The sequence below is a fragment of the Falco punctatus genome (genome assembly GCF_963210335.1).
Source record: "Falco punctatus genome assembly, chromosome: 13".
Classification (NCBI taxonomy): Eukaryota; Metazoa; Chordata; class Aves; order Falconiformes; family Falconidae; genus Falco; species Falco punctatus.
This window is the reverse complement of record NC_137593.1, coordinates 11,476,690-11,503,225: the sequence shown is the minus strand read 5'-3', so window position 1 is coordinate 11,503,225 and position 26,536 is coordinate 11,476,690. Positions and strand designations below refer to the sequence as shown.

The 26,536-nt window shown below is 43.3% G+C and overlaps 1 protein-coding gene across 3 annotated transcripts in view; it reads left to right on the top strand.

Moving 5' to 3' along the window:
- Positions 1-26,536, top strand: part of DIS3L2 (DIS3 like 3'-5' exoribonuclease 2) — a 195,092-nt gene that overhangs the window by 52,986 nt on the left and 115,570 nt on the right. For all 3 annotated transcript variants that reach the window (XM_080409894.1, XM_080409895.1, XM_080409896.1), the window contains 3 exons: positions 5,869-6,103; positions 20,313-20,419; positions 21,603-21,850. In XM_080409894.1, the coding sequence (XP_080266020.1) occupies positions 5,869-6,103; positions 20,313-20,419; positions 21,603-21,850 (590 nt within the window). The remainder of the gene's footprint in view (positions 1-5,868; positions 6,104-20,312; positions 20,420-21,602; positions 21,851-26,536) is intronic.

Here is a 26,536-nt window from a genome sequence, read left to right as displayed (position 1 = left end):
ATTAACTCTGCAGTAAAAGCTCACTTTGCAGGTTAGTCTGAGCAGGCAGGATGCAGGATGCTGGTGAGGGCAGGGTAGGTGGCTTTGGGGACTCAGTGGGTTTGATGGGCATATTGCAGATCTGTCTCTATATTTTGTTTTCAAATACATGCATTAGATATCATTTGTTTCTCTCCCACCTCTCACCTACTGCAGTGGGAGTAAGTCAGAGCTCTGAAAAATTGCTCTTTCCAAGGAACCTTTGTGTGCTTGGATAGTTTTCCCCTTTGAATCTGCAAGCAAGATGGCTTTGTATTGACTGCTTTGACAAAACTGTGTGTGACATCTGGGAACAGCAGAGCCCACTGGGGAGGAGCAAGTAGTCTTTTCCTAATCAAGAGGGAGAGATTCTAGTTTGAACGTTTGTATGATTATTGCATCCAATGTGATGCCTGGAACGTAAACTGTAATGTGCTGTTTAATATAAATTAGCTATCCTGTGGGCTGTTAGCAAGTGTTTCAGAGATTTAGAATTAAAAGATTATTACCATTAAAAAAAAATCCAACTCCAAACCACAATAAAAATACCCTATCTAACCTTATTGTTATTTTAAAAGTAATGCCGTAACTGCTCCTGCTGAGACTGGTCACCCTTGTTGTCTTTGCCAGAGCTGAGTTGTTGTCTTTGCCAGAGCTGTTTGGTGTAGGTGGGATTATAAAGAGAAGGAAGGGTGACTGGACAGGTGTTTTTTCTCTTATTGGAAGTGCCACCCTTTTCTTATCCAAGAAGGAGCTAGAGTGAGCCAGCCTTTGTTTGGTTGCTCTTTTCAGAAAAGCAAAGCTCTTCCTTGCAATATTTATGGTAGCTTGGCTCTAGCATGTATGTATGAGCTGTGACAGCATCCTCATGTTAGCCAGGCTCCATTCCTATTCCCTCATGAGTGAACATTAGGGAATCGGCTTTTAAGTGAAGCCTGTTTAATATGGCAAAAGCTGGGAGACTAATAGATGCAGGTGTTCACAGTATTGGTATGAAATGTGGTGTTTGTATTAGTGTTGTGGTAGCAACGGTCTTTTTAACAGTGAGATGGTAATTTGGTCCAAAGCCCCTGTTTTCAGCTGTCTCTTTTGACATAACCGCTTTCAACCTGTTTCTGTTTCTCAAGCTTGTTGCTTAACTAAGGCTCAGCTGCAGAGAGGACCAACAACTGACCTAAACTTTGTCTCCCTACCTAATATTGAGCGTAATAACTTGAATATAGCTAAAGTAGAACTTGTGTTTGACCAAAGTGTTTTGGAAGAAAGGCATTTTACCTTGGTTTGCAAACCTCAGAAGGTAGGCTTGGGCTGAAGACATTATTACCCTTATAGCTGTTCCCATGTTTAGTCCTCCTTGTTTAACGTGAGCTGCCTGCCTGCTGTCAATCTGTCTTCAGCTTCCACTTGCTGGTGAATCCGCTGCACCTTTCTGTTGCAGCATGAGGAGTCTCTGTGCATCATCTGTCTGCCCCAGTGAAAAGAGTTACCACTAGTGGCTTGTCATTTCTAAAATCTTTTGGATGTTACACATTTTGGGTTTGATTACTCATTATGAGGCATTTTGCTGGGTTTTGACTGACTCAACAGAGAAGTGGCGGTGTGCTCTATCATCTCCAGTCTTTCCCAGTATCCTTATGAAAATACTCTTTTTATTACCAACAATTTGAGTGAGATGAAGAATTTCATTTTTATTTAACCTGTGTCCAGAACTGCTGTAGTGAAGATGATCCATGCTTTCAGCGAAGGAGGTATCTTTGCAGAAGCGTTTGTTGAAAACAGTGACCCTATGTGGGAAGTTTTTAGCCGTCCAAGATGCATCTGTCCAAGTGTGTCTAGTCCAGCAGTCATCCATGTCTCATCTTCAGACCTATGAGGGTTCATGGATTGCTTGTAAGGATCAGAGATGAATAAGGAAGAAAAGCAAATCTCTTTAGTTTCAGGCTTAAACATTTTCAGGGTTTGGTGCATTTATTAGAAAAAGCCTGGATGTTAATAGCTGAAAGATGATGGAAAATCACTGGTCTGGTTCAATAGTTTGAGGTATGAGTTGTTAGCTGTTGCCATTGAGGAGGCAGCAACAAAGACCCCATACCTGATCTGAGAAAATAGGCTTGGGCTTTGTCCGTGGGTGGATGTGAGGCTTAGGTTGAAGGTCTGTGAAGAGCTGGGACCTAACAGGGCAGATATAAGATTGATTCTGGCAGAGAAGGCATTTTCTCCTGCAGCTCAGGAGGTAACCCTTGTACTTGCAGATGCACAGATTCCCAGTTAAGTTTTCTGTTGGAACAAATTCCTCCCGAGTAAGGACAATCATTCATTTGATGGCTACTTCAAGACTGGGCTGGATGCAGTGAGGTAGTCACTCTGCTGTCCAGATTGTATGTATCCATGCCAGGATGTTCTTGCCCACTAGCTGTTTTTTATTATATTTATGGTTGAAATGGGATTTTCATTCAAAGATCTTGTGTTCAGTCATCTGTGACTTTACAAACCAATCACTATGGGGCAGAAACTTGATGCTTGTTCAGTAATAGATGTTTGTTTAAAGTTGGAAGAAAACTTGTTCAGCCACTGTCTTAAGGATCAGACATTCAAATAAGCAATTGACTTTAATCAAAATGCTTATTAACACTTTTTTATTATTATTAAAGAGCATATGAAAATAATACAACCATAAGGTTGACATTTGACTTCCCAGGTCAGGAAGTTAAGGTCCTTTAAAGGGGCTTTAACCGTGCATCCTGGGATGTTTGCATGGTAGTAGGGCCATACATTTCTTGCATACATAGCAAGCGGGAATCCCCTCCTTCTTGGTCCATGCAATGTCAGCTGCGTTGGCAGAGAATGATGCTCTCTACTGCACATATATGATAGACTTAGCCAATTGTGCATTTAATTTATTCTGCGTCTCTGATACCAATATGTTCTAGCTGTATGCGGTATGTCATGTACGAGCTTCAATAGCATAATAAGAAATAGGAGAGTGCAATATCATCAGTTTCTGGTTTCTGACATGCTGCATGTAAGAAATGCTTATTCTGTCATGGTCAGATTTGCTGCTGCAAATATACAGAAGGATCCTGCTCTTTGGAATCTCTGTGATGAGCTCATGTTGGCCAGCAACTCTGATCATCTTAAATGGAGTAATTGTATCCACTGAGCTCCCAATTTTGTAAAGTCTTATGCAGCTTTCCAGTCTTGTGATGTACAGCTTCCCTAAATTTTTGGTGTGATGTAAGAAATCTTGGGTGAAATTCCCTGCTGTGTTATGTATGAGGTCAGCCTAAGCGATCTGTCTTGGCCTTAAAAAGAAAACAAATCCTGTTGCCCACGCTTGCCAGCATCTGGACGTTTTGCTGCTCTATGCTGCATGGAGGTCATGATTTTGTGGACTCTGGAAAACTTTACTTAAAAATCCATTTGCAAATCCATAAGGAAATGTGTGACTGGGGTTTTTAGGTAGTCACAGCTGGAGTATCATGCTAGCTAGCGACAGCAGTGTGTATCCTTGTAGCTTGAGGGAAGCATGGTAATTTTAGCATATAGCATTTAAAAAGAAATCCATATATGCTACCTTCTTTAATACAACATAAACTCTTCAAGCATAAGATTTTCAGTGCTGCATCTTTAGAGAAGCACTTCATATCATTCAGGTATAGTTGAAGTTGTTTGCTGTGTTACATATAGAAAGCTTTGTAATTTAGTACCTGAAACATATCTCTTACTCTGCAATGGACGACTTGGAGAGAAAGGAACTCAGACAAAGCCTGAAGGGGTTGAAGAAAATGAATTCCTTCTGCAGTTGCACACTTGCACACATCTGGTGCAATTGAAATTTAAGAGCTGAATACATCCACATCTGACCATGGCAGGGTCCAAACATTACTGTTGACACTGGTTTTCTTTTTGGATAGGCACACTGGCAGAGTCACTAGTGTGTGGAGCCTTGTCAGCTCTCTAATCTAATAGACTGTTCTTGCCCAGACCATTGTGTGTCAGTATTTTATGTACCAAATGTAGCCAGGTTTAATAATCAGCCATTTTCCCACCTTCTGCCAAACTTTTTCCCTTTTTGTCACAATTTAATGTTTGAGTCAAAATCTGCTATGGTAACAAATGATATACATGTTAAAAAACAAAAATAAAGATGGAAAGCAGAGTCACAAAAGGTAACAAGAGTTCAAAGTCATGTCATCTGAGGGTTTTTTTTCTTTTAAAGACTTGAATTCAACCCTGTTTTAAAATTGATTGTATTTCTGTTACGTATTATGAAAAGACTACAAAGAAATGGGTACTGCTTGAATGCATGACTGTAGCTCTGTATATGTAAACTTTTGAGTCTTTCCTGTACAGGTCTGATTTGATCTGTTTGCTTTTTACTTACTAAATGATAATTTGTGGAGCTTTTTGGATTGCGTTTTTCATACTTGGAATGGTTATCTTCAGCTAGGTCCTGCTGAGGCTATTTATGCTTATTTCTAGGGACTATATCTGTCACATGAAGTATGTTACCAGAAAGCTGGTGTTTTTTTAATGGCATTTTTTAAAGGGCCCTTCACTGGCCTCGCTAGTGGCATGAGTTGCTGCTGTCATATACTGGGTTAGTGGTGTTGAGGACTGGGGACCTTGGAGGAGCATCCCCAGAGAGTTACCTGCCTGGTGAACACCAGCACCAGCTGGAGAGGAGCTCAGTTGCTGGGAGGATGTTGGAGTGGGGTCACCCAGTTTCTTTGTGATTTTAATGTTTGGTAGGTTATTTCTTACTCCATGCTTGTATGAATCTCATACTGAAGTACCACAGCTTGAGCAAAGCTGAAACACTTTTGAAACTAAAACCTAGTTCTAGGTTCCAGGGCCAGGTAGGTGCTTGCAACTTGCTGTTCGTCCCACAGAGGATGCTAGTAAAAGCATGTGTATCCATGGTATCAGCAGTTTTGATCATTATATACAGAGGTGGAGTTATTTCTGCTTCTGTCACATGCAGTGAGGGATGCCATCCAGGTCTGGTGTCTACTTTACTGGGACATGGGTTCTCCATGATTGTCTGATCGCAGATATGGTTTCTCCCCGCCCTGTGCCACTGCTATATTGAAGTGAGGACAAAGCTGTAGCTACAGCTGGTCAGAGTTACTTATCTGAATTGTCAGTTAGTTAATGGTTAGGTAATTTGTACTTTAATTGAGTTCATTCCTCTCAATAATTGAATTAGGAGATTTGTGTAGGTAACAGCAATAATTGAGTGCCTTTAAGAAAAAGACCGGAGCCTAAAAAAATGTAAAGCTTGGTGCCTTACCGAGCTGCTACAGTCCAGTTCCTCTGCAGGTCGCAGGGCACAGTGTTCTCTGGTCTGTACTTTCTCAGTCTGTTCCTAATTGTGTGTTGGGGAGCTCTCCCAGAGATGTGCTTTGACACGATCCCAGCATTCACTGGAACTGCTTGAGTTTTGGGACTTCCCAGGATGATTAGCGTATCTTGGTGAACAATGGTCTAAGCAACTCATTAAATTGTAGCGTATCCTCCTCCCTCTCTGTGCTTACTCCCGACTTCTGGAGAGCCTATTAGAGGTTTGGCAGGAACTGTATGGTTATGCTCTAGATACGCTTTGGATATATTATTGTCACAGTTGAGGTATTGCAAAAGCCATGCCGTTCCTGTCTTTATCCTAGTGAGGTACCTCTTTTGATTGTGCAATATCTGTGGCTAATTACACGGCAATTGCAGTGTGCCACCAGCCACCCACAATTCATTGTCAGCTCCTTGGGGATGTAGATGAAGAAGGAAAGATAATGTTTTCTTTCTCCAGTCCAGTGATTTGGCTTGCCTCTTTTTTTAAATCCCCTGCTCCTTCAGGTAATAAAGCCAGATGGTAGTGACAAAGAAACAGAAGCCACACATGAATCAGATGTCCCTGAGGATATGTCGGGGACTTGCATTCCTCAAGAGACATCGAAAGGCGATGCTAAAAGTCCGGATGTCATTATAGAAGCTCAGTTTGATGATAATGATGCAGAGCATGGACAAGACCACTTGCAGGATATGTTGACTGATGACATTAAGAAACTTTCCCTGGATACCAGTGAAAAGGGTGAGTAGATCAGATTGCTGATTTAAACCTTTATTTGAGCAAACTGTTGAAGTATTAACTTTGTTGCCTTGCTTTGCTGCAAGATATAAAATACAGGCATAAAACCTTAATGCCTTAAACTTCTATCCCTTTCTGCTAAACTGCCTTCATAGTTTTGAATGGATATTAAGGACTGGGTTTTATGTAGTTTTGATTGATGCAAAGTAAATCTGTGAAACAGGAGTCACACCTTTAGATTTGCAATTCTCAGGGCTGTCTGGGGACTGCTGGTTGGTGTTTAATTCAAGATGCTGCTGTAGCAGTTTCCTTCATTGCTGCTTGGCTGGCCCAATCTATGTGTCTCAGTTTGGGGATAAGGATATATTTCCTTGGGGGCATGTAGGTTGGTTGCTGTTTTCAAACAGTTGACTTACGAGCAACTTAAAGATTTGGTCCATTTAAAAAGAAAATTACACTAAAACCTAAAGCCAATTATGCGATCTGTTTTGAAGGCAAACCTATTTTATTCTGAATCTGAATTCCATCCAAACCATCAAGTGTTGCTTAGGGCAAAATAAAATAGGCTCCCCTGTCCCAAACTATGCTTACGCTGCTCTTCGCATATCTTTTCTAGTACTAAATCCTTTCCTGAAATGCTGTGTATTGAAAGGATTGTGGCAATTGGCACATTTAACATATGCCTTCAGCTGCTGCTGAAAAATTTGCCAAGAGAGATATTCTGGTGCATTCCTGTTGCATGCCCCAGTTGTCCAGAAAAGATGTCAATAACTTAAGATGTATCCACACTCTGGATGAGTGCACCCTCAGTAAGGTTGCAGACGACACCAGGTTGGGTGGGAGCGTTGATCTGCTGGAGGGCAGGAAGGCTCTGCAGAGGGGTCTGGACAGGCTGGATCGACGGGCCAAGGTCACCTGTGTGAGGTGTCAGGTCCTGCGCTTGGGTCACACCAACCCCACGCAGCGCTGCGGGCTGGGGGCAGAGCGGCTGGGAAGCTGCCTGGTGGGAAAGGACCTGGGGGTGCTGGTCAACAGCCGGCTGAACGTGAGCCAGCAGTGTGCCCAGGTGGCCAAGGAGGCCAACAGCGTCCTGGCTTGTATCAGAAACAGTGTGGCCAGCAGGACCAGGGCAGTGACCGTCCCCCTGTACCGGGCACTGGTGGGGCTGCACCTTGAACCCTGTGTTCAGTTTTGGGCCCCTCACGACAAGGACACTGAGGTGCTGGAGCGTGTCCAAAGGGATGGGCAACAGAGCTGGTGAAGGATCTAGAGAACCAGTCTTGGAGTGGCTGAGGCAATTGGGATTGTTTAGCCTGGGGAAAAGGAGGCTCAGGGGAGACCTTATCGCTCTCTACAACTACTTGAAAGGAGGTTGTAGTGAGGTGGTTGTTGATCTCTTCTCCCAAGTAGCAAGCGATAGGACAAGAGGAAGTGGCCTCAAGTTGCACTAGGGGAGGTTTAGATTGTATATTTGGGAAAATTCTTCACTGGAAGGGTGGTCAAGCATTGGCCCAGGCTGCCCAGGGAGGAGGTGGAATCACCATCCCTGGAGGTGTTTAAAAAACGCCTCAATGTGGTGCTTTGAGACATGGTTTAGTGATGGACTTTGGTAGTCCTGGGTTAATGGTTGGGCTTGATGATCTCAAAGGTCTTTTCCAGCTTAAAGGTTTCTATTATTCTATGAAGATGCACAGACCTCTGCCTATACTGTTGGTGAACTTCAGTTTTTCACACCTGTCTATTAATAAAACTGGAAATTACATGAGTGGAAGTGTTGCAGTTTTTGTAAACAAAACATTGGTTTCAGCTTATGAATGGAGCTGCCACCTCACCAGTTTGTGATGCTGTTTCCTTCTGGGTACCTCCACTGTCTCTGAGTTATTGTCAAGGTGTGTGAACCAACTTCCATCTTGTTCTGTTACTTTCCAGCGTACGGCTTGAATTGGGAGTTACTTGTCTTTTTTGTTTTACACAGCCAGTTATTAACCTCATCTTTTTTTGCAGTCTTGGACACTGTGTTATAGCTACATACTGTTGAGCTGCCACTTCTGATTTGACAATTTCAAATCTCCTAAAATGCTCCTGAGTCATGTGTCGTGTTTGATGCATCTGTTTCTTCTGATAGCAATGCCAAATTAAAATTCAGAGAAATACATTCTAGTTTGATACCAGCATCTAAAAATAAATACAGACTTGACCCAATATTTTACTTTACCTGTATGATTGTACTTCAGTGTAAAGGCTTGATGAAAGTTACTTTTCTTGGTGCATCATAGTTTCTTGAAATGCTCTGGAGTGATCTGTATTGGAGGTTATCAAGACATCTCTTAAAATCTGTGCCAAGTGGTTTTTGCCATTTAATTCTATCTTGAGGGAATATTTGTAGGGCAAATGTTACATCAGCTTATTGTCTACACAGTTGAAATCCAACTTACTTTTCCATTGCAGTTGCCTAAGCCAACTGTTTTCAAGGCCTTTCCATGTTCATCCTTAACAAGCCTTGTGGCTGGTGTGAGTGTGCCAGTTAGATTTCTGCTGAGTTTGTATTTTGCTATCGCCTCTTTTAATAGTTGCTTCAGCTTCTTTGGCTATATAACCCATATGGATTTTTCTCGAGTTTCTTCTTGCTCTGCTTTTTAATGCCTGCCTTTTTTTTTTTTCATACATATAAAGTTTACGATGCTGCTTTTTCTGAAGGTGTTTTTGAGCAGTTGATGATTGCTTTGGCTTGTTTCCTGTCTTTCATGCAATTTCTCATATCATCACTTACCCATATTTTAAGTCTTGCCTGGAAAACAGCTATAGTTATTCTAGCATCAGTGATAACTGTCATTAAAAAAGAAAAGATCCTGCCAAATTCAGCCTTCACAGGTGTGGCTCAAAATGCTTTTTTAAAAGGACCAAACATACACTTCTTCAAGCCAGAACTTAGCCTTTGAGTATAATACCCTCTTGACTTCTAAGGCCATCCACTGAAATGTGGTACTGGCATCAGGAGGCAGAGCGCTTTGCAGGGTTGAACTGTAGTGATGGAAGTGATGGACCCTCTGTAACGTGGGTCTGCCCTGGGAGGGCTGCTTGCCTGATGCTGCCCATTGAACTTTTCTTTTAAGTAAACTGCATATGAGTCTTTTCTTTTGTGTTATATCCCTTTTGCCTGAAATGACTACTGCAGCAAAACAGAGAGAGGTGGATGGGAGATGAGATCCCATGGGGAGATTTCCTGCTGACCCACCAAAACCAGTGCTTTCCTTACTTTCCCTGAGAGCATTGCTTTGTAGGATTTATGACACAGACTCATTGCATGGCCTTATGCACGGAAAGGAGCAGGAGAAATAATTTTTGGCCAGTGCAACTCATAAGTGAACACTTGTACTGGGCTTTCTTCTTTATTTCCCTAACATAGGGAAGTCTGAAGGTTTCAGGCTGAACAAAGATGCTATCATATTTAATAAAATAAAATCAAGAAACAGTCTATCGTATTCTCATGTGCACTTTTAAGTATGTATATGCATACATGTGTGTGTATGTATAAACAGATCCATATATATGACCTAAACAAAATCCAAACTAAGCAAAAACCCCACCAGATTTCTGAGGGCGAAAAATATCCATAGCTACTTTAATAGAATCAAAGGTAAATTTTACTCATTTTGGGGCAAAAACCCCCAGTCACGTTGATATGGTGCTCAAATCTTTGTGCATATACACAAGCTCTGCAGATTGCTGCCTCTCAGTTGCTAGATGGCTTTTGTCCTTTGTGACAGAGGAATAGCATTACACTGTCTCTGTTGCTGGCTCATTTGTTCTGCTGCTGAGGGTCAGAATGAAAACCACGAAGAATAAAAGTAGACATGTCATTTGAAATAAGAGCACTCTGGGTCAACACTGGGAGTGCAGGCTTTTTTGATATCTTTTTGACCCTGGCCTGTGTCCCATCCCTTGTTGTGGCACTGTTCCTCTTCAGAGCACAGTCACCCCCTCCATCTCTAGTTACACGCTGGGGCAAAGAATTTGGGATTGGCTCTTGCCGTCAGAAGCTCTGAAGCATTGAAGCATTGTGTACACTGATTACGGCCCAGATTTGAGTGGATTGAATTTCCCTGAAGTCATTGTATGATGGGCTTCCTGTGTCTCTGTGGTGGGGCTTAAAGCAAACTGGTAGAAACTGTTTGTGTGGGGCTGCAGGCTGAGACTCAGATGTTGGATGTGTCATCACCAAGTGCTGCAGTTATCAGAGCTGTACTTCCTGCCCTTCTCTGTGTAAGACCCCAGAAGGGATAGGGTAAGCAAGAGAGAGGTTTACGGAAGTGAAGACACAATCACATTCAGCCTAATTCTCAGCCCATGTACTTTCTGAAAGTTCTTGTGCTCACAAAAATGCATCATTCTTGCTTTGTTCAGGGATATTTAAGTGAAAGTTCATAATTGATGTTTCTCTGTGTTGTGGTTTAACCCCAGCCAGCAACTAAGTACCACTTGCTCACTCCCCACCCACCCGAGGGATGGAGAGGAGATTAGGAGGGAAAAAAGGTAAAACTTGTGGGTTGAGATAAGAACAACTTAATAATTAAAATATAATAATAATGATTGTAATTAAAAGGAGAGAGGGGGAGAGAGGAATACAATACAAAAGGGAAAAGAAACCACACCAAGTGATGCACAATACAACTGCTTACCACTGGCTGACCGATACCCAGCCTGTCCCCAAGCAGTGATCGGTCCCTCCTGGCCAGCTCCCCCCAGTTGATACGCTGAGCATGATGTTCTGTGGTATGGAGTATCCATTTGGCTGGTTTAGGTCAGCTGTCCTGGCTGTGCTCTCTCCCAATTTCTTGTGCCCCTCCAGCCCTCTCCCAGGCAGGGCCTGAAAAACTGAAGTCCTTGTCTTGGTTTTAGTGGTTTCTTGCTAATTTTTATACTATCAGTGTGCTATTAATGTTGTTCTCACACCAAATCCAAAACACAGCACTGCACCAGCTACTGAAAAGAAAATAAACTCCATTGCAGCCAAAGCCAGGACACACTTGTGAGCAGCTGTCCTGGTCAAGTGAACTCTTCTTGCAAAGTAGTTGGGTTACAGATTATCTTCAGAAAAGTGTCTGATGTAGGAAGTGATGAGCTAGCATCACTTTTCCTCTTCAGCACGCTGTTCTACACAAAAAGCAATATTGCCTTGTTCCAAAGTTAAGTTCTCTTATTGTTAAGTTTTGGTCATTGGAGGCAGGTCTTCTTTAGCAAGGTTGGAAATCTCTTTCCTCTTGCTTTTTCAGCTCCATTTCCAAGGTGTAAATATCTCCACATGGAGAATAAACATTCTGTTCTTTTTCTTTACAAAGACAGTAACAATAAGGACCCTGAAGAAAGTTTCTCAGCTCCCTTACTAGTGTCCTTCAAACCCTCTCTGGGGTATCTACGCCCTATTGAAATGCAGGCAGAGGACAAGGAAATAGCATCCTGGTGCTAGTCTGAACAATACTGTGTACACAGAAAAGATTAATTCTCTGTAGCGTGTGGTAAATGTCATGCAAGTCCTCTGTGTTTTACCCTGAGACCTCAGCTTACTCTGTGTCACTGCTGTCCTTAGAAGTCATCTGCCTGTTGACATGACCTTTGCCAGATCTGTAATTCTTTTCCTTAATCCTCATTCACATTGACTACTGCAACAGAAGTAATGTAACTTTTATCTTGCCACTTAGTGCTGAGCTGGAATACATTACTTCTGTGACTTGTTGCTGCAGTAGAAGGATTTTCCTGATACTACATTTCAATATGTAATAAAAAATAGAAACTTCTCTGTGTCCTCTCAACCCAGGAAAAGTGCAAAATGTTCTGTACACAATACTTTACAATGCTGTATCCCTATACAGACTTGGGTGTCACATGAGTTTCATACAAATGTGAGCTGTCTCTTGTTAAATATTGGAATCAAAATTCTCTGATAAAGAAATATCAGCAATTGAACAGTAGCAGTTACTTGCACTCTTGAGAAGGGCAACTGTGCTCATAAAAGTGCCTCAGCCTTTTTTAGCAAAAGGATATTAATATAAAAATTTGTAAAACTGTGTCACTATGCCAAAAGCTATCCTTGTCAAACTAGTTTGCTCAGCTTTTTGCAGCTCTTCTCATGAGAGGTCTTACTTTACCAGATACACAAAATATCCTGCTTCCCACGGCGTGGCTCACAGAAATCATCAAGCTGGTGGACCAGCTGCCCTGGCAGTGATCAGATAGTTGTGTTTGTTCAGGATTTCCACTTAGACCTACACTTCTGCTAATCAGAGTTTGAATATGTGAATGTCTGAGGCTTACTCACTGCTTTGATGTAATGAAGTTTGAATAAAAATAGCTTGTTTACATGCGGAGTAAACTGACAGCTAACTCAGCCGATTGTGTGATGGAAAACTGAATCAAATAGCTGATGGCTAACAGGTAGAATCAACAGAATTTGGGTTGGAGATGCTGCAGAACTTGCTCCTGTCTCCCTGTCAGTTCAGCATTGGCTGTGTGGACACTGGTCAATCTCTTTTCAAGTCAAGTGTGACTGTCAGGCTCTAGTAGCCCTGGTAAGGTCAGAAATTATAACCTAAAATTGCTTGGTGTCCATTCTGGTCCTGGCTGGAGGCTGTTACTGAGTATTTTGGGATTGCTTGGCTTGACAGAAATGGTGGCATTTGGTAACTTCACTATATGGTTGTGTGATAGTGCATTAAGCCATTCTTTTCCCAAGGTGATGCTGTAGAAAGGTTTTTGCATCCTTCTAGCAAAGAAGAAAACTGTATTGATAATCTGGAGTTCAGTCTCTTTTTGCAGTTCTGCGCCTCCTCATGCACTTCCATGCCCCCTCTTTGCTTTTGTGATCTCTCTCTCTTCTTTTAAGCTTGACAAGGTGCCTTTTGTGTCTTCATCTGGCACCTGGAGTCCTTCTGCAGTTTGCAGTGTGTCATATTGGCATAAGGCAGAGTTCAGAGAGATACTGCTATCCCTCTTCTTGGCCAAGGCTGGTAGGGAAAGGATGTTGGTGATGAGAATCTGGACACCATGTTGTCCCTGTGCTCTGCTCAGGTTACCCCTTCATTCAGTTTAGCTGCCATGAAATATCTGACAAATTTGGAGCCCACCAGTGTCACTGACTGCTGGAAGGAATAACTGTTCTTTTCCCCCTTCTTCAGAGGCTCCCATTCACTGAGTGCTTTTAAGGAGTCTTCACGCTTCTTTCCTAGCCTGCAGCTTTCTGGAGATGGCTCGTCTCTACTGCATAGCTCTTAACATTTCTAGGCCACAGCAGAGTGAACGCTCACCAGGAAATCTTCTCAGTTACACGGCTTTTAATAGAAATCCTTGAGGTGGAACTGTCAAAAATCAGATCAGTTTCACTCTGCTGAAGCCTGGAAAACCAGCAGAGAAGCTGGAGCTTTTTCAGCTGCCCGAGACAGCTCTGTATTAGTTTATCCTAAGTTCATGTTTGTGGGTCTTTGGATCTAGCTCTTTTGATTGTTGCTGTAACTTTTCTTAAATGAGAGCACAGATTTCTCGAAGAATAAACAGTATAGCAACTTAAGAAAAGTGTTCTACTGTTATTGAACAAATTGGGTTTTACGGTTGCATTGATTAAATGCTGTGGGATGAATAAGCTCCAGTTATTCTTCTATTGCACAGCTGAAGCTTGCAATGGAAGTTAATGTTGGGAAAGCTTCTTATGCTGTTTTTCCCTAGTAAGTTATCTTGACCCCCAAAGACTTCTTAAGTAAGGCCAAATAAAAAAACCCAAATCCCAACCCCACAAAAACAACCCAATTGCTTACACAATTAGGTAACAGGAATTTGATTAAGTTCAGCATACTACCACATGTTCCTGAATTCACCTGTGTTTCTCCTTTGAGTTACAAGTTTAGGTCAAGTAAGTGAGAGGGCATGATACTGAGAATGAATGGTGGGTGTGAAGATAAACATATTAGAGTACGGTCATTGTTAGCAGCAAGGTTTCCAGGATGAATCAGATTAGGATTCATTCAGCTAACATATTTTCCATGCAGTAGTGAAATTGGACACACACACTTTGGGAACAAATGCACATGCAGGAAGGAAGAACGTTAAGTAGATAGGCAAAATACTCAATGGAAATGTTTCTGTAGCATTACATTTTTACTTGCTATTAATGTAACAAAGCTGTATTTATGTAGACTGCAACACTACCTGATTTTTTTTGGAGGGTTAAGTCTGTCGCAATAAAGCTTCCAACCCTGCTGTTGACTGGCAACTTCGGAAGGACATGAGAGGGCCAGGAGCCCCGAGTACCTGTGTGGTGGTTGTAGTAATGTTACGTGGCTACTGAGGCAGCTGGTTTGATCTGTTGGGCTAGACGGTAGCTTCCCAAAATGATGCTGAATCTTTGTTGTGGATCAGGCTTGGAGGGTTCCAAGGAAAAGTGATGCTCCTATCTCATCATTCTGCCATCTCCTCCATCCTTCCTTGTGGAGGGAGGTGGCTAAATATAAGTAAATAATTATATGCTTGGCTGCTTTGTGTGTTGAAGGAAGCCAGCTATACTCACCTCTTCACATTGGCTTCGCTCTGTGTTATTGAGATGATTGTCTCTCTGCTGTACGCATCCATTATTACGCCTTTCCTTCACTTCTCTGAGGGTCTGCTCCTGCCTGTGCATCTTCAAAAATCTTCTTGTGGACCATCTGATCTCCTGGCCCTCATCTTCACTGTGCCATTGGGCATGCAGGTGTGTGAGTTCAGGTGTTTAGACATGAACAGCTGTGGCAGGGTGAGTCTGATTAAATGAAAATTCAAAATAAACATGTCTAAGGAAGTTAATCTTGTTCATTAGATGCACAGCTCTGTGACGAGACACTCAGGAGTGCTGCTCCTGAGACAGCTTTGGAGCAGCTTTGCTTCTTACCTGCAGAGCCCTCTTGCATTGCACACAGGAGCTGTTAGGCTGATGTTGAACAGGCTGCATGTATTTAATTCCAAAGCTGTTGGCTTAACAGTCTCATCACAGTGAAGTACCCGTCTTCCCTCCATCACAGGGGGAGAGCTCTGTGTGTGGAGATACAAATACTCACAAAGTACTGCTTCTTGCATGATATTTTCTTAAGTGAGCCTTCTTATAAAGCCTGTTTAAAATAAATTCCAGTTTTGAATAGTACCTGGTACCTGGCAAAAGGGCACTTTGTGTAGGGAGGAGGGGCTCTTTGGTCTGCAAGATGAGACTTCAGAGAGGGTTCACTTGGACCTCTGTACTGTGGACTCCATGGGGGAGAAATCTGCGAAGATGAGGAGAAGCTCAGAGTTCCTACCTCTTTAGGTACCAAAATAACGTTGTAGGAACTGAAATCATCCAGGGAGGAACAAGTGTTTCTAAGAAACCAGATCCCTTTGCTTTGATCCTCAAAACCTTATGTTTTGGTTTATTTAGTGAAGGAAGGACAGAGTGTGATGTGAACCACTGGTTCATACCATTAAGTTTTGTGTTCCGGAGGAAAAACCTGTTATGTGCCAATAAACATCAGCAGCAGAATGTGAAGAGCCCTTGTACAGTCTTCTAAACAGCAACATGTTTCCTTCTCGTTGTTCCTAAAGATGAAGATTGTAGCAGAACAGTGTAACCCAGGGCAAATCTGTGCATGCATTTGAACGTATCTCTTTTTGGTTGAAGGGAGTTTTCATTTCCATGTCCCTTGCATTGATATAGACAGAACTTCCAAAAACACATCCTTTTTGAATGTGATGCACAATCCTTGATATATCTGTAATTAATTGGTTTGTTTTATGCTTCCCTTATATATTTGGTACTAAAACATAATATGCTGAAAACTGCTTACTGAAGCAGACATCAGAGAACCTAAGTGTTGTTAGTGTCAGTAAGCTGAAGAGCAGTATTTTCTTTTTTTAAAGCTTCCTATCAATACTGCCTTCTGATGGGATTCTTAGATATGCCCACGTAGAGTAAGCCAACTAACTTCTCAAGCATATTTTTGGGTTTTTTTTGTCTAGCTAAAGTAGCAAACATTAAACTTTTTTTTTTTTTTAAAAAAACTTGTTTCTTTCCATCCAGGGAGGGAGATTTTTTTCCCAGTGAGTTGTTTTTGAGATCTGAAACTGCGATATATTTTCATTTGCAACTGGATATTGCATCTTTAATTGTATTCTTTTTGGACAGAATTGCAAATTTCCAGTGACCAATGCAAACCCAGTGAAAATAATTTTGGATCTGTCACAAGTAATCAGAATTCTAGTCTGATGACTTTTGGTCTGCTTTGGCCACCTTTTAATGTCACAGTAATTTAATTGTAAAAGAAAATTTGGGGGGCTTTGAAAAAAAAAAAAAAAGTTTGACCTAGGAATGCCTGTCAGGCAAATCTTAAGTGTGTGTTGAAGTTGCCTAAACTGATCGCTTACAGAGAGAGGCAAATTCCATGTGTCCTGGATCTGTTTTGTTGGTAATAACATAACTAATTTGAGTTGCTTTTTGTATCTAGTGCCTAATTTTTTTTAAGTAAGACTATTACAGTTTTGGTTTGTCAGATAATCGCTGAAAGGAAAACACTGAGATTATAATGCATGTTCACTGGATCCTAGTTGCTGAAGTGTGTTTTCACTGTAAGATAAGCTTATGAAGTATTGCCCAAGCTAACATAGTAAATCTTTCTCAGAAAACATGTCTTTGCCCAGGGTGGAAATATTGAATGGTCATTGGATAACCACTGCAGTAAAGGGGTCAGAATAATTCATTTTAAGTTTGGCATAATGCAAGGACTTTCTTCCTACCTCCCCTGCTCAAAATCCTGCTCCTCTCAGAAGTTAGCTCTCCTTTGGGATTGCCTCCGTGGCTCTGCCCTGTTGTGGGAGATGTTTGTATCTCCCAGCTCAGATTTTCTAGACCACCAGTCTCCAGTGGGGCCCTGATACCTCCCCTCTGCCCACCCACCGAATTCCATTTTCACTGGAGGGAAGGGGGCTGTGCAGTGAAGGAGAGGGACTGTCAGAAGTGTATTTAGGGGACTTGGGTATCAGACTCTTGTGGCTGATTATTGCTGTTGAGACTGAGATTTCTGTGCAGTAATTTGACAATTGAGTCAGGTGGGCACTGGATCTGGGTGGCTGTCCTTTCTGAGCAGCGGGTTTGTCACAGGGAGCTCTCATTGCTGGTGCTTTGCTGTGGTAGGCTCCCGAGTGTTAGATGTAGCCCTGGTACTGGCAGAATTTTGACTTCAAAAGGAGCAACTGCAAGTTATGGAGAAGTCCACTTCTCTTGGCCCCAGGAGTAGAGTTCCTTGTGTGTCGTCTTCCCTGGGCCTTGTTTCAGGAGCATTCCCCATTAGCAAATGTATGCGATGACCTTTTAGATACTGAAGTTGATTAGGAAAGATGGGTAGGAATTAAGTAGATGGCTGGGATTTGCTGCTTTCTTTCTTTCTATTGCTGGTATAGTTGTAGATCCCAGGCTCTGTCTGCTTGGGTCTCTAATAATCCCAGGATTTTTTGGTAGGGATGCTGGAACTGGAGACACCCCTGAAGAAGAAGATGATTCTCCAGCCAGCCAAAGGCCACCTGCTTAATGTTGGCTGTGAAGGGAAAAGGGAAGTTCTACCACGTTGCCACAGTGAGGATTTAGAAGCTTTCTGGTATCTGTACTGGGTTCACGTGGGGCTCAGCTTCAGCAGGACAGGGGGCAGTGCCCTAGCCCTGCATGTTCTTCATCCCAGGCAAAGGGAGCTCTGGTCACCAATTTGCCGTGCTCCCTTTGACAGCTTCGTCCTGGTACTTCTGTGCTTTTGCATGTGTGTGTGATATCTCTCAAGATGTCACTGCTGGCTCCTTTTTTTTTTTTCAGGGAAAGCTGTTTCAGTGAAAAAATCCAAGCAACTTCTTGGAGAACTGGGAGTTGGAAGGATAAGTGGAAAGAAGGCAGCGCTAACAAGGGCATGTTCGTCACATGGCTCCTGGTGCTGTTCTCATTCTTGCCTGCTGGACCTTGAGTTGCTGCTGCTGTTCTGCTATGCTGGGAAAGCAGCAAATGCAGCTCGTTCTTTTTTCCCCAAACATGTTTAGATCTAGTTTCTCTTCCAACTAGTATGTGCTGTTCTGTGGGGAGAAGTTTACTTCAGTAAAGCCCTGGGCTAGTGGCAGGTGTGCCTGAAGGCATGGCCTTTGGAAGGCCACCAACCTCCCTTGCCCTCTGGCTTTGCTAGGGTTTCTTTTTTCCAGATCATCCTGTTCTTTGTCCTAGCTGTCTTTATGGTTGGCACAAGGTAAACTTACGACTATTAACTGATGGCTTGAAAATTTATAAGAAAACAAAATGGCCTCTTGCTTTTATTCTTTACTAACCAGTTGCCTGGTATGACCTTCAGGTAGCAAAGGTCTTTGAGGAGGTAAGCAAATGAGGTAACTTGGATATCCCCACTTTTTAAACTGTTTATAATTATCTGAGCAGGTTTTTCCCCCAACTTGTCACCATGAAACTCTGGGTGGTTTTATCCCTTAGTAACCTTGGCTGTGGCAAATCTGACTCCATTTCAGTAGGAGAAGTAAAAGAGAAATGGGTTTGCTGCTGCTACTACTGCTGCTTTTTTTAGGAGAGTTTTATTTAAACCCCTGAATATCTGTCCATCCTCCTCTTGGCCTCGCTAGCAAGTCAGTAAAGATAAAATAAAAGTCACTTAGATTCTTCTGAAAAAGATGGTCTCTGGGGAGAGGCGAAGTCTGAAGAGCTTTGTATCAGAAGGCAAAGCTGGGGATAATTAGTGGCATATGAGAACCAGCGTTTGTCATTAGAGCGGTAGCTGTCATTGTCAAACGACTGCTGGGATGACGTTGCCCGAAGGCAACCCAGGCCGTCTGCAGCAGCAGGACCATCTGTGAACTTGCCCTTGTGATGGTGGTGCACAGCCGTTCCCCTCGGGGCAAGCTGCTGCCCCCCCGCTGCCCCCCCGGCTCCCCCCCCCGAGTGTCAGTCCCCAGTGCCCTGGCACTGCTTGGCACTGCCGGCAGCTGCAGCCGCCCCTCCCGCAGCCCAGCCCCCTTCATCTGTCATGTCACCAGCAGCCTCCATCAAGGGTCCCTGCGGGGCAGATGGGTGTCATCGGGGGGCCAGGGTCTGTGCATCACCGCTGCTCTCCTTGCGTCTTTCTTGCATTCGCGAGCGCTGCGGCCCTGCTCTAGCATGGTCTTCAGCGAAATGCTGCTTTATCTCATGTCTTCTAAGGGAAACAGTGACAGCCACGTCCCTTGAAACTTGGTTGGTGTCACGGTCTCTCTTTAAGAAAGCAAAACTTCTTTTGAACACTCAAGGCCTGATTTTAGCACCTGTGCTTGAGATGGATGCGATTGCCATACAAGTAGAAAAAGGCAGCCATCTTCCACGAGCCCTCCAGATGAGTATGTGGATGTTCCCATCCAAAAAATGCTGTCAGACCAGTAACCACTGGCCTGCAGCAGGGAAGCGGCTCAAGAAGAGAATGGTCCCAGCCTTCTCCATGGCAAAAATTGCTTTGGAAATTTGTAAAAGCTGAATGCATTCGGTGTGCCAGCCACCTGTAGCAGATACTTCCAAACTCAGACATTTGAATATTTGAAAACTGCAAACTAGAAATTAGTTGATTTAAAGATTATTGGCATCTGGTCAAGAGATTCCAGGGGGAGGGAGCTATTTGTCATATATACCGATGACTTTCATGAAACCTTTTCATAATCCTGATCCACAGTGAAAGAGTGTCAGCTTAGTAGATACGGTTTCAGTTTCAAAGATAAACATGCATTTTATAACCCTGCATAGTATTTTTAAAGGAAATTAAATATCAAATGTATGTACTTGAAGGACTACTTCAGTTAATGAAGTTAATGACTTCCAACTAACAAATACCAGGAAATTCATGTAGTTCTTAGTATTTAATAAACAGAATGTGTTTTCCACCATTTAGTTTATTATGGCTGGTATGGTTCTACTTGTAAAGTTGGGATTTATTTTGATTTTTGTTGGTTTTCAGCAGATCTATATGGTAAGTGGACATATATCTTTTCTCTGTGGTAGTCTGGAGAAGTAATTGCCTCATGCTTGGCTATTCTAACACTTGAGAGATCTTTTTCCTTTTAAATAAGTCTACTACATGCACCTTGTATTGTAGTGCACAGCAAAGGCCCCACACGAATTTGTCATGGGAATTGCTACAGTAACTGTTGTGTTTTTTTGATGCAGCGAAGGCTGTTGGGATCCCTGGTGTGCACAAAACAAAGCAAGATGATGGACCTAAGGTGAATGATCTCAGACTCCTCCCAGATAAGTTTCTTCAAAGGACAGCCAAGGTAACTCCATGGAGGGACAAGTGAGCATGCGTGCACTCCCGCAGGCTGAAGGAGACCAGCCCTGGCCGCCCTGTAGTCTTTGTCTGTTGATCTTTGAATCTCATTCCCCGTTTCAAAAAGAGTAATTGTCCAATCTGATAAAAATCAAGTGTCTTGTTATTTTTACCAATTATCCTAGTTTAAATTCCCTTTGTTTGTTGTGCAGAATTACTTAGAAAGATCCAGGAAAAGGATTGGATACTAATATGAGTGTCAGGATATCCAAAGTTGTCAGAATTAATTTTTAGAGACTTTGGAAAGGCTGCTAGTGCTGTTGGTTCAAGATTTGAGTCAGGCTCTGAATGCTAAGAGACAAGAAGAGGACTGCTGGATCAGGTCACTTTCATGCCTTGTGCTTTCCCTTGCAGCCTCTGATTCTGGTCCCCGTGGTGGGCTGGGCTGCCCTCTGGTCTCATCCAGCGTGACAGTTCTAGTGCTCAGAATTGCACAGAGGTGCAGCTCCTGAAACCTTCTGGAAGGACTCTTCTGTATAAGCTTAGGAAGTCAGCTATAATATTTCTGTTACCCGGTGATTTATTATGGGCTACAAAAATATAGCCTGGATGAACACCCCTCTGGAACAATTATTTAGTGATACTGTAATTTATTACTCTTTTCAAAGCTGTCTTGTATAAAGGTAAAATACCCCCTAACTTCAGAAGGCACAGAGAGGAGGAGACAACTGCCAAATTCCCCACAGCACATCCTTTCCTGTGGTTAGCATTGGATCTGCCAGCGGCACTGTTTTTGGACTGGCTTGTTCTGTGCTAAATGCCGAAATCACAGGCCGAGGATACAAATGAAAGATATTACAGGAGTTGCTTGTATGTTGTGGCTAATTCCCTGCGTTTGGAAGCATCTGCTTCTTGTCTGGTTTTGTTCTGTAATCAAGAAAATTGCTGTAGAGAGCTAGCACTTGGAAGGCACTTTCCTCTTCTATAGCCATGAGCAAGATGGCAAGGAAAATACATTGTAAATAGGTACTCAGTTAAAAAATGCACACACACACACACACACACAGAGGGAAAACACGATACAGGCCTTGTGATTTTTCCAGATAATTCTGCTAAGCCTCTGTGTATCCCTGTTAAAGAATATAGGTTTCTCTGAAGGCATTAACTGTGCAAATCTTTGCCTCTTCCAGGTGGTCTATATTTTGGAAAAGAAGCATTCCCGAGCAGCTACAGGCTTCATCAAGCTTCTGGCAGACAAGAACAGTGAACTCTTCAAGAGGTGTGCCATGTTCTCACCTGTGGACCACAGAGTGCCCAGGGTTTATGTGTCCTTGGCTGATTGCCCTCCAGACTTTGTGACGAGGCCTGAGGACTATTCAAACATGCTCTTCATCTGTCGCATAGTGGACTGGAAAGAAGACAGCAACTTTGCAACAGGGTATGTGGCTACCATTGGAAGTGGAGATGGCTGAGATTTCTAGTTGGAATTCTTCATTTCACTTAATTTGATACATGCAGTAGAGACAGGAATCTGTTAACAACATGCTTGTCTTGTATCCCTCTGGTATTTGGTGGATAAACTGTGATGAGGTTAAGGATAGCTCGTCACCAGTTAATCTCATGGCTACATAATGTTGGTTTCTTCTGGTGCTTGCTTCAGTGTGCTGGCACATCACAGTATTAATGAGCGTATGGTCTTTGCTCAGAAGAGTTTGCAGTCTGGAGGGAACACACACAGGTACTTAGCCTGACCAGCACAAGCACTGTGGGTGCTGGCAGCCTTTCAATCTTTCCTTCCTTTGTGTAGGAGTAGTACCCAATGTGTAGGCATTTCACCTCTGCCAGAGGAAGATCAGTAGCTGTGAGGCTCATCTTTGGTTTTTAAGCATTTACTTTACATTAAGAAGTAGAAAGAAGTCACAGATTTTTGTGGGTTTAATTTGCATTGCTTTGAGGAAGGCTACTAGAATCAAGAGAAGATTCATTGATTTCTGAAGTAGATGAGAAGGGTGTTGCACTCTGTGTTTCTGGAGTTCGAATTGCAGGCGCTGCCGTGAAGGAGGAGATTTTAAGCCAGGGCTACACAAATGACCTGTACTGGGCTGGATCCAGACTACAAGTTCCTTCACAAGGAAGACCCTGTAGTTTTCAGCATTTTCAGTCTTTTCTTGGGAACAGCTGCAGTGTGCCAAGCTCCCACCTGGAGTGACCATGCTGTTTCCTGTTGAATGGGTCTCAGTAAGAAATGGTGGACATAGATAAATCCTTTCAGTTATCTTGGGAAAAACTGAGTAATCCTGGTTTAGTTGGTGACCCAGAGTAGGTAACTCTGACCTGTGGTAATGTTGTGGTCAAATTTTACAGGTGATGGGGATCTGGATGTAATCTGGAGCATGTTTGGTAATGGGAGTTGGGCATAAAGCCCAATTTTTCTTTTCCCCTTGCAAAGCTGTTCTGATGGGGTAGCAGAGCTCACATACTGTGTCAGCATGCACCGTGGTTTTTGGAGTCTTCAGCTCAAACTCCTGGTAAAGCCTAAAACTTACATAAAACTTTTTTTTTTAAATGTTGTTGAGAGTAGGTATGTTGGCACAGATCTATCAGCTTAAAAGAAACTAAACTGAGGTCCCCGTTTCCCTGAGTTTAGCTTTGTTATCGGTTGTAGCTGCTTTGTGTGCCCAGTAGTAGCAAGTTTCACATGTACTCCTCGAGAGCCACATGAGCTGTTAAGTCACTCTATCTCCTAGCTAAACTGCAGGGCATGAACTGAAGTGGCCTCCCTGTGAGCCCCACTTAACTAGGGGCTGGCTGTGCTGTGAACTTCACTGTGACTAAGTTTCTTATTGGCAGAGATTTTCTTTGTCGTCTTTGATTCCAACAGAGAAAAGACTGGAGGGTGATTGTACTGCTTGGCTTGTTGTCATGAACAACCCCCATTTTCAGCAGAAATGGAGAAATTAGGAAGATGGGCTAATGTCTTTTTTTTTTTTTCATTGGCTAATATCTGTGTCTCTAGTCTGTGCTTCTGACAGCATTGTATATTCTCTCATCTGGCTGTTTTGGTAGTTTCCAAGATGTAAAGGGTGTTGTCAGGAAAGAAAACATCCATGATTGTCTCCATACATAGCCATTTCCTCTGGGACTCTGTTGTGCTTCAGTTAGTACCTTGTGGAGATGGGACCATAAAACCCCAGTGACCCATTTTGTTTTTTACTATAAATACATGCTTGTTTAAACACTGAAAGACAAGGAAACCTCTTAAAGGCCCCCAAAACTCCCGTTTGCTTTTAGGCTGGTTTATAAGCTGTATTGCCAGTCATGGCCCACCACCTGAAGGAGAGAAGGGCAGGTGGTCTGCAGCTCATTCATTGCATGCTTGGTTTTTTGAACTGTCTTGTGCACCCATTACTTCTGCCCACAGACTTCATGATACCCCTTTGGCAGCACCACCATGATTTTGAAGGTATCTGGACTAAAGAGCCTGTAGGTCATCACTCTGCACCATCTAAGTCTGCTGGAAGAACGACAAGGGAAACTTGCTCCATAGTGGGCAGTCGTTTCCCCTGGATGCCTTGGGTGTTTCCAGGTACACAGCATCCTGCACCTGAACTCCCCCAGGCTGGCCATGCACCTTCCTTAGCTTTCCTTTTCCCTTGGGAAGTTCAGTGCCGGGTTTCCAAGCACAGTTAATGGTACAGTCTGGTCTTCACAGCGACCACGTGTGCCTGGAGCAGTGGGATGCCCTGGCCACGAGTTTGCCGCTTGCACTGGCCACCCAGGGTGGTCACCTGCACAGGAGCTACCTGACAGTTCCTGGAGGTCCCCTTGGGGAGGGGGGGTGCGTTTCTGTGTCGTGATTGCCACCTGGTGGTGACCAGTGAGACACTGTCCCCTCTGAAGGCCACCCTGTCACCCCGAGTGTGCTGGGAAGGAGCAGGAACTAATGGCTCCATGTCCTGCTGGCGATGCCCTGAGTGTGTGTTGCTGTGCTCCCTCCTGCATGTGAGGTGATGTCACCCTGGCAGTGAAATGCCATTTAACTGCACCTACTGCAGGTAGCAGGCACAACAAAATAGCTCTAAAATAGTCTCCTTTTCCAGATAAATATTACAAGTACTGCCATGTACAGTTATTTTCTGGGGACCTTTGCTCAGTGTTGGAGTCCAGGGCTGTTCAGAGTATTAGTCCAGACATCTCTGTGCTTTTGGAGATGTTTAAGGTGGAATCTTTTTGCCCCCACATATGATGATGGATGAGACTATTTAAAAAAAAAAAAAAGTAATAGTAAAATGTTAAATCACTGATCCGTCTGTGTCACATGGGGCTTGTGGCTATTCTAGCTCAGGGCCTTAGATATTGGTCTGTCAGGGTGAAAAGATTTGTCATGGCATTTGCAATAAAATGAAATGTTGCAGGATGTTCTTTCGCTTGATGCTCTTTCCAAAGCCATCCAAATGGCTTAAATTCCTTTCTTTTCTGGCATTTTATTCTAAGTTTCTAATTCATCTTGCCATCTCCACTGGGACCTTTGGGCTTTATCAAACCTGTGCAGCTCTGCCTGTGAGCTCCAGCCCCAGTGCAGTGGGAGCAGCCAGACAGCCTTTCTTGCTGTGCCCTCTCCTGCTCTTGTACAAGTTTCCTCTAGGAATGGTGGCTTATTGATGTGTAGGATGTTCTGTTGCTGAAAGAAACCCTCCATGTAGGATGGCTGTGGACAAGTCTGCTCCAGGAGAGACTGAGTAAGGTTGTTAAGTCCCCATGGAATTTATTCACTCCCATTTGGGAGCCTGCCTGGCTTTCCAAAGGAAGCAAGCCTTATGTAATTATGCTTTGTCTTTTTGGAGAGTTCTTATTGTGTAACCTTTGAACATGCTGGCCAGTTTAAGCTGAGTCTGGGGAGTGGAGAGAGCTTAGATGTTTATAGAACTGGGTGGCCGAATAGATGCAATCAGGGTCACCATGAAGGAGAAGATGGCAGCAGGAGTGTGGCTCTTCCCTGGGTGCACACTCATGGGAGCAAAAGCTCTGGTGAGTGGGCACTCGGAGCAGTTTGGTGTGCTTGCAGCTATGGCTGATTTGGAGGAATACCCTGAGCTGTGTCCTGCCCAGTGCCCGTACCACGGCATGTTCCTCTCGGTGCACGCTGCCACCATGCCTGACAACAGGCTAAGGGTATTCAAAGAATTCAAGGTAATTCTCCCCCATCAGCGTCACAGAAAAGAAGTGTTTACGTCTGTAAGCATTATAATTCTTTTTTTTTTTTTTTACTTTTAACATTTAAAAAAAACCCCTGAGATACATGCAAGCCTGGGGTGTTGCGGATACTGTGACTCCCTGGGAGTGAACGTATGACTGCCGCTGGGCCCTGTGCCTGTTGTTGTTTATAAGCCTCTTGAACTATTCTTGCTGCCCTCAGTGGCCGCGGAGCCCTGTGAGTGCTTTTACAGCCTGGCTGTTACTCCGGGGCCATTGGTGATCCTATATGCGTTACCTTTGATCACATGCTGTCCTGTCAGATTTTGCTCTGATGCAAGTCATCGCGTCTGCGTGACTGTAACATGGCCCCAATTAAAGTCAGTTGTACACTTTTTATTTCAAGGTACTTGGGAAATGTTCCCTGGAACACTGTAAATCAAATGTTAATTACTATTAAAAAAATATTAGTCCTATATCAAACCTCTGGGTAAACCCCTTATGGCTCATAATCTAATTTCAGTAAACGGATCAAGAGAACATGGGTTTCAAGACTGAGCTGGAAAGCACTCTGGCATTCAGAGGTGCTTTCCATGACTTGTCGTGCAGATGTCCAGCCGCCCTCCTGGTGCACTTCCCAACCCTGCCCTTCTAAGAGAAGGGGCACCTAAGACTCAAGCCCTTGCCATTTCTTTTTGGTAGGGTGACATGTCCTCTCTTTTCCTCTTTTTTTTTTTTTTTCTTTTTTTTTTCTTTTCTTCTCTCCAATCCATCCTTGGTGGTGCTGGTGGGACTGCGGACCTGTGGGCTCATTCTTGCTTAATCTCCCAGCTCCGCACTAGACGTTGGAAATGAAGTGGTGATTTCTCTGCTTTACTGTTACTGCTGAGAGAGAGGGAGATAAAACCGATGCCTCATTTATTTACATTAA